Genomic DNA, 8,435 nt, shown 5'->3' with positions numbered 1-8,435 from the left:
TGTAGACCAGGCTGGTCTCGAACTCACAGAGATCCACCTGCCTCTGCCTCCCGAGTGCTGGGATTAAAGGCGTGCGCCACCATCGCCCGGCTTATGATTGCCTTTTAAATAGATTTTGATTTCTCCTGGAGGATCCTCTGTCTCACTAGTCAGGGGATTCTAGTGGAACCACAGAGATTTCACTAATATCTTTACCTTCCAGGGTGTTCAGTAACTCTTGTGTCATTTAAGTGGCCCTACCTGGCTCTTGGCCTCCATAGGCTACATGTGTTGGGGTGTTCTGTCTGCTACTAGTTCAGAGTCTTGGGTACTTGATTTCCCCAGAATGGTGGGACACCAACTAATGTATGAGGAACCCCTGTCACTGCTATCATGTAAGGGTAGTAGAGAGAAATCTGGAGAATGCTGGCACTTGCTGCCAACCTTGTATGGGATCCCAGCCACCTGACTCCGCCGTTTAAGGGTCACCTTGCACTGCAGGAGGAGTATCTACTGTTTGAGACGTCTTCTTAGGCACTTTTGACACTCATGCTTGCACATTTTACTGACGTGGGTGTTCTCGTGGTTCTGAGCTGGCCTCTCTTCACAGGTGCTGCTGAAGCTGTTTAGTTACTGCGTAAAGGTGAAAGTCAACCGGCAACAGCTGGTTAAGCTGGAAATGAACACTCTGAATGTCATGCTGGGGACTTTAAACTTGGTAAGAGTGCGGGCCACAGATGATGAAGACTGGCTTTGACAGTCTTGAATGAGAGATCTCGGCTCTCAGCCTGGTTCTTCAGTTCTCTTCTCCTGGTGACTTACACTCATGCTGCTCTCATGGTATCTCAGAGCTTCCTGTCCCTTTGCTGAGTGCAGAGTCGAGACCAGAAGCAGAAGTCTGTAGAACAGACCCAACACTGCAAAGACGTAGTGCCTCTCTTTCCTCAGGGCACCCAAGAATGAGGCCCAGAACATCCCATTTCCACTGTCTCCCTCTCAGATATGCATTGCACACACACACACACACACACACACACACACACACACACACACACACACACCGGCTTTAAGACCATGAAAGGCAGCGGAGGTCACTAGCAGGGAGTGGCTGTGGTTGTGTCCTGAGAGTCACTGAGTCTCCTCCTTCAGGCTCTGGTAGCTGAACAAGAGAGCAAGGACAGCGGAGGAGCTGCTGTGGCTGAGCAGGTGCTGAGCATCATGGAGATCATTCTAGATGAGTCCAATGCAGAGCCCCTGAGTGAGGACAAGGTGAGTGGGGGCCTGGTCCCTCTGCCCATAGACACTGGGAACCAACAATGGGCTTGTTTGAAGGTAGCTGAACTCAACTCAAAATGGCTGAACTCATGTTAGGAGTGACCAGGGCTCTAATCAGAGTGATGTCATTGTACTGAGTCTGAGACCTTTGCATTCAGGGGGAACAAAGCTGCCAAGGATGTTCTTTCAGTCTGAAGGTGCTCATTCATGGAACCCAGGCATGACCTAGATGAATAGGCAGTATGTAGTTCAGCCCTTCACTTTAGAGTTGAGAGGGGTTGTGACTGGTACAGCCCTACACTGCAGTCTCTCCCGTCTGCACCTGGACTTCCTGCCTTCTGGGGTTGGTGATTAGGGGGCCTGTGACCCCAGGAGTATCTAGTAGTCTTCATTCTCCTGGGGAGCAGGATGTTGCATTGGTCATCTCAGCAGCTTTGAAACTCAGCAGTGGAAGAAATCCAGGCAGCTTATTGTTCTAGCAAATACTAAATAAAGAACAGAACAGTTCTGTCTGGTGAGAATGGCTGACTTTGGGGTCAGTTCTTGGCTACAACCACCATCCTCTTTTGTTGCAGGGCAACCTCCTCCTCACAGGTGACAAGGATCAACTGGTGATGCTCTTGGACCAGATCAACAGCACCTTTGTTCGCTCCAACCCTAGTGTGCTCCAGGGTCTGCTGCGTATCATCCCATACCTGTCCTTTGGAGAGGTGGAGAAGATGCAGATTCTGGTGGAGCGGTTCAAGCCTTACTGCAGCTTTGATAAGTATGAGCACGGAGTTGATATAACAAGCCTGGTGGTGGGGGATGCCCACAGAAATTCCAAGCTAGCTTTGTGAGACTGAGCGAGTAACCTGGGTTTTTGTTGAGTTTTTTGTGTGTGTGATTTGGAATTTAAGGGACTTTGTCTAGTGGGATGGCAGTCATCAAATCACATTATATTAAAACAGTACTGAAAGGGTATGATGGGGGAAAGACCTGACTAGGTGGGGGGAGGTACACTTGGAAAAGCCCGTAGATGCAAAAGAACAATGCAGGCTTGGGCACAGGGTAGGTGAAGGGAGAGTGGAGTGACAGGGTCCTGGTCTGAGGTCTCCTTTCCCTGTAGGAGTTTAGACTAGATCCTCTAGGTGGTTCACGTAGTTTTTACCTAAGAGGGTGATGTGAGCTCTGCCTTCATGCTCTCTAGGTACGATGAAGATCACAGTGGGGATGACAAAGTCTTCCTGGATTGTTTCTGCAAAATTGCTGCTGGTATCAAGAACAACAGCAATGGACACCAGCTGAAGGATCTCATCCTGCAGAAGGGAATCACTCAGAATGCTCTGGACTACATGAAAAAGCATATCCCCAGTGCCAAGAAGTAAGGCGCCCTTCCTGGGGCTCTGTGCCCCCTTCTCATACATGACCATTTTTCTCAACATCTGAGTGTGGTGCTTCCCGTGTGCCCTGTGTCCCTCCCCCTTCAGGGACCTGTCCAGTGCCACTCAGGCACTGTAGAGTCCTGGGACTTTTTCTGCTTCTGTTCAAGTGCTCATCTTCATCTGACTTCTCAGCTGGATTTACCCTTACTGATCCCTTAGTACATTCATGAAAGATCCTGTTTGAACAAGCCAGACTCGGCAGCAGATTTTCAGCGTTGCTTCCTGGCTGCTCATGTGCTCTTGTCTGTTTGCAGTTTGGATGCTGACATCTGGAAAAAGTTTTTGTCTCGCCCTGCTCTGCCTTTTATTTTGAGGCTTCTTCGGGGATTGGCCATGCAGCACCCCGCCACTCAGGTGAGTGGACAGATAACAAGAGAAAGTCATAAACCATCTGTGTACAACCAGCAAGTCACTCATGGTGTGGCTTACCCTGTGGCCTGAGGCTTCTAGGGCAGCACCCTCAGCTGCTCTAGTTCTCTGTGTGCAGTGAGTCCAACAGTGTGAGGGCTCAGCATGCTGCAGTTGAATCAAGTGTTCTGACTGACACTACAGATGGCTGACCGTTCAGTCACTGGATGTTTGAAACGTCATCACCACTGTTTTCTGCTCTTCCTCAGGCAGCTGACAGCTTTGTGACCCACTCCTGACCTCTCAGCCCTGTTGTCCCATGTGTTGTCCGATGCGGATGATGGGGGCTCCAAGTTTTCTTTCCACCCCATTTTAGATAGTTATAGATTCTTGGGCTATAGATGCTTTGGAGAAGCATCTTGCTGAACTTCAGTATATATTAAAACCAACAGTGAACTTAGTACTGAGTCCCTCTTCTGCCCTTGTATAGTGTCCACATTCCTCTGTGCCCCTCCCACAGACCCTTGCTAAGCTCTCCATTTCTGTAATGGGGTCCATTTCCATGAAGGTGGACCCATGGACCATGTAACCTTGGGATTGTTTATTTCCATTCGTCGGAATTCTTTTTTTTTTTTTCCCACCCCTGATGGAATTTTTTGAAGCTTTTTCTGGGTCATTGCACATGTTTTGTGTCATTTCTATTCATAAGTAGTGTCCTAGCATAGGGACACATCACAGTCTGTCCCCATCCTCCTGTTAAAGGACAACTAGTCATTTCCCATTTGGAGTACTCCTTACCAAGCTGCTGTGAAATTGAGGGACAGGTTTTGTTTGAATGTTTTTATTTTCTGGGGGAAATGCCCAAAAGTGTGTAGCTACTGGGGTAGTAGCTGGTGGGTAGTTGTTGGCTGGTAGTATCTATACATTTAGTTTATAGGAACCTGCCAGGCCAGCAGTGTGGTTCAATAAGTAGTAAAAACACTTGCCAGCCTGACCTTCTGACCAGAATCCATACAAGAGTGGAGGAAGAGAACTGGCTTGGACAGTTTTCCTCTGCCCCCTACACACGTGCCTATGCTCACATTGACATATCACACACGGCAGTTATAAAAAGAAGCTGCCAGACTCTCCTGAAGTAGCAGGCCCGTTTTACATTTCTGGCAGCAGTGCATAAGTGGCCCAGCTCTCTTGTCTTTGCTGCACTTGCTGGCTATTTTTACCCTGGCCGTGCTGCTGAGTGCAGTGCTGCGTGGCTGTGGTTTTGACTTGCATTTCCCCGATGGCTAATGATGCTACACTGCCTTCCTGTGCTTCATCTGTACAGGTCTTTTGCATGAAATGGCTCTTGTGTCTCGCCATTTTCTAGGTAGATGGTATAAGGTTTAATGCTTAGTTTTGAGAATCCATAGAGTTAATTATTTTGCTTTCATAATGTTCTGCATTGAATATAGGGTGCATTCTTGTTTGGCAGCCTGTTCTGATAACTCACCTCAAGTGTAGTGACTCAGTCATATACAGTGAAGGTCTTACTCAAATCTCTGTCATTGCTAGCCTTTGTCTCAGTCCAGCAGATAGCCACAGATGATAGGCCTTTATGGTCAGATTTTGCACACATTGTTTCCACTTCTTTGGAACAGCTGTATTTTGTGTAGTGTACCAAGGAACAGCTGTGATTTGACCAAAAGCAAAATGTGCTGGCTTTTCATACATCTTACTACTGTCAGTGCTAGCTGGCCATGTCTTTCCTGTGAAGCTCAGCCTAGCCTCAAATGCCCAGCCATTTTCCTGCCTTAGCTCCTAAGTGCTCTGATTACAGGTGTGCACCACCATATTCGGCTTAGGAATATGGAGCTCCCTCCAAGGCAGTGCCATGTTTGCTGCAAGAAGTTAGAAAGATGATGACCGTATGGTGGGCTTTTGTCTTGGTCCAGTGGTAGCTCGAGCAACTTAGTGAATGGGCTCAGCAGAGACCTGGGAGTTGTTTAACTAGGATTTGGAAAGAAAGGGCTTGACAACTTTAGAACTCTGCCCAGTCTTTTGGTTCAGTGATGAAAAGAATGGTTGTTCCATCAGAGGAGATGGACAAGGTTGAGGGTGAGAGAAGAGGGATGGTGAACAAGTCCTGCACAGATGAGCCACCCTTCCTGTTTGTGAGTTTTGGGTGGACAAGGCCTTGTGGTTTCCCTACTCCTACTTCGCACATGTCTGCCGTGCACGCACATGCACGCTCACAGTAAACACTTAGGGTGTTGAGTTTGGGGTGTGGGTACCTGTGGAAAAGTTTGCTAGGTCTTAAACACGGGCTCACTCAGCATTTAGGAGCACGAGGCATGAGATAACATGCAGTTTTGCTGAGGTGTGAGTTTGCGGTGTCCTGTAGGAAGGGCAGGTTTACGAGTTACTGAATAATCTGAGGCAGACAGCTCAGGCTTTCTCCTCTTAAGTTGGCACTATTGTTTTCCGTTTTTCATCACACAGAGTGAACCCCACCACTAACTAACTTGTTAGTTAGAGACTACCCACCGAGCTCACCTGGAGGCCTTTCCCCCTGCACCTGCCTCAGCTCCCGTCTCATGGGGCCACGGGGCCCTGAAGCCAGCTTTACCACGCCCAGCGTTGATAGCTTTTTAACTTTTTGTCATTTTCACTCCCGCCTGCTGGAGTTTTGCCTCTAGTATCTTGTAGACTGGGAGGATTGCCACCAGCTTGATGGCTACAGGCACCCATTTGCAGAACTATGGGAGTTCCTGCAACTTCAGGCTTCTGCCCCCCAGGGTGCTCCTGCACAGGCCCTGCCAGGTGCCCCACTGTTTTTAGCAGGAGCAGCTCTTTTTGGCTTCCCCTTCCCAGGCATAGTCCACAGTGCTTCATGTGCTGCCTCTCCTTCCATCCTTACAGCCGCCTTGACACTGTTCCTGTTTTGTGTGTAAGAATGCTGGACCTAATGAGTAGAGTAGCTAGCTAGAGGTCCCTGGCAGCCAAACCTCCCAGTTGCATCTTTTGCAGTAGAGAATCTCAGGCTCTGACTTCTGTGAAGCCAGTGACACAAACTTGTGTGCTTGGACTGATCGTGAAGTATTGACTGGGCCTGGATAACAGGCTCCCTCAGTAACTGGACAGATCGTGCACTCCAGCTGATCGTCAAAGGCTCTGAGCCTTGGTAGAAGGCTGCCTCTATAACTAGATACATACATCTCACTGGTTCTCTTTGCAGGTTCTGATTGGAACGGACTCCATCACAAACCTGCATAAACTAGAGCAGGTATCCAGTGATGAGGGCATTGGGACCCTGGCTGAGAACCTGCTGGAGGCCCTGCGAGAACACCCTGATGTGAACAAGAAGATTGATGCTGCCCGCAGGGAGACCCGAGCTGAAAAGAAGCGCATGGCCATGGCCATGAGGCAGAAGGCTCTCGGCACTCTGGGCATGACGGTAAAGCTCCCTCTCTAAGTGGACAAGGAACCCTGCAGGCAGATGAATGTGCTTCCCAGGAGAGCTGGGCACGATGGTGGGAGGGCTGCACAGAGGAGAGGCAGAGGTAGCTGTGCTGGGTTCTTCCAGATGTAGCTACTGCCATACTACATTTGGAGACTCGAAGAAAACTGACCTGGCAGGTTTATGCAAACAGTAAAAGCAAAGATACTAATTACTGTATATTCAGGATTTGCTGCATGCCAGACACTACCAGAACCTCATTCATATATATATATATACCCATACCCTCAAGTGGTCCTGTGGCTTGACATCATTACACCCATTTCCAGATAAAGAAAGTAAAGCACATTTTCCATGGCATATAGCTACTAACTTTGGACAGGACTTTGAACAAGGACTGATCCAGAGGGCTCTGTTGTCCTACTTTGGAGGAAATGGTGGCCTTGGAAGAGCCTTGTCTTAACAAGCAAACTCGTGTGTCAGCAGTTTGATCCTTGCTGGGGACAGTAAATGATCAGAACACAGTGGCCCTTGGCAGCCGAGTCGTGGTGGGGCTGGCACAGACCAAAGGGGCTTTGTGGTAGCAAGTGGCAACGTGCCAGCTTCCCACTGCTTGGTGTCCTCTGCTTTGATGGCTCCTGAACAAATCCCAAGGCTTTCCCTCAATAAAAGTCAGTGGAGACAGCAGATGTGTAGCTTAGAGGTAGAGCGCTTGCCACTTGCTGAGGCTGTCAAGGCCCCAGTTCCACCCCTCTCAGCACAGTAGAAGGGCTCTTCTCGCCACACTTCATTCCTTTATGTCTGTGTGTGGTTGTCTCAAGCCAGGGTGAGAGGCATGTGGGAATCCTCTTGTGACATGCCTCCTGTGTTCCCTTCTAGACAAATGAAAAGGGCCAAGTGGTGACCAAGACTGCGCTCCTGAAGCAGATGGAAGAGCTGATAGAGGAGCCAGGCCTCACGTGCTGCATCTGCAGGGAGGGATACAAGTTCCAGGTAAGGCTGCTGGGCAGCGCATGGCTGCACATGCTCTGGCTGTTAGTAGCACAGCCTGGCTCTATGTCTAGACATGCTAGTTTCCTGCAAGCCATTTTGTACTAAGATAAGCTTGTGCTTTGGGGGACTGACACCAGTGCCAGCTGCTAGCTAGCCTTGTAGGCAGGAAGGCAAATGATCTAAGCATGAGCATCCTTGGCACCTGAAGAGACCACCTTTTGGCATTCTCTATCAGTGCCAGGGCACTTGTCTTTAAACCCTGTTAAAGGCCCCAGCTGATGGGTAGGGCATGTGGCAAAGCCAGAATTCCAGCTGAGGTTCTGTTAATCCCAGGCCTGGGGACTTCAGGTCTTACTGTGTTGCTTCTGTTCAGGACAACCATGAGCGATTAGAGCCCTACTTTCTGTGTGTCCAAGTGAGGCGACACCTGGAAGGAGCAGTAGAGAGGCGGCCTGTTTGTTTCTGACAGCACCGAGAGAGACCTCTTCCTCTTTAGCCCTGCTTTGCTCCTAGACTCTGGAAGAGCCAGTGTCCCGGTTGATGTAAAGTTGTGGCCATGGAAATTCTGCGTATTCCCTTCTAGATAGATGAAGCACAGGCAGAGATGGCATAGGCTGGGATCTCTGCGCCCCCCGCCCTCCCCACCGATTATGAGGTTTGGTGCTGGGAGTGTAGTTCAGTGATAGGATGCTTGCCTGCCATACACAAGGCCCTAACTTCCATTCCTAGAACTATTGGGGGGGGGGGAGTTTATTTAGCTCACGGTACTGGAAGTTCAAGAGTAGGATACTGGGGTCTCTTAGGTTTCTGTTAAATCCACAATGGGGCTTTCATGACATCCCTGAGAAATTGAGCCTCACATGAGTTTATGGCAGCAAATGATGCTTGCACCAGAGTGACCACTTTCCCATCTGAAAGGAGATGCTCAGTTCTCCACACCTTGTCACTTCCTTGCATAGGTTGGCTGGGAATTTCTCCTC

At 49.3% G+C, this 8,435-nt stretch overlaps 1 protein-coding gene across 1 annotated transcript in view; it reads left to right on the top strand.

Annotated features, from left to right (window-relative positions):
- Positions 1 to 8,435, top strand: part of Ubr4 (ubiquitin protein ligase E3 component n-recognin 4) — a 116,225-nt gene that overhangs the window by 96,668 nt on the left and 11,122 nt on the right. Inside the window, exons 93-99 of the mRNA XM_026782272.1 lie at positions 590 to 697; positions 1,129 to 1,248; positions 1,830 to 2,020; positions 2,444 to 2,617; positions 2,933 to 3,032; positions 6,241 to 6,459; positions 7,342 to 7,455. Of these exons, the coding sequence (XP_026638073.1) occupies positions 590 to 697; positions 1,129 to 1,248; positions 1,830 to 2,020; positions 2,444 to 2,617; positions 2,933 to 3,032; positions 6,241 to 6,459; positions 7,342 to 7,455 (1,026 nt within the window). The remainder of the gene's footprint in view (positions 1 to 589; positions 698 to 1,128; positions 1,249 to 1,829; positions 2,021 to 2,443; positions 2,618 to 2,932; positions 3,033 to 6,240; positions 6,460 to 7,341; positions 7,456 to 8,435) is intronic.

Source organism: Microtus ochrogaster, chromosome 10, assembly GCF_000317375.1.
Source record: "Microtus ochrogaster isolate Prairie Vole_2 chromosome 10, MicOch1.0, whole genome shotgun sequence".
Taxonomy (NCBI): domain Eukaryota; kingdom Metazoa; phylum Chordata; class Mammalia; order Rodentia; family Cricetidae; genus Microtus; species Microtus ochrogaster.
The sequence above is the reverse complement of the archived record's forward strand: the minus strand, read 5'-3'. Positions and strand labels throughout refer to the sequence as shown.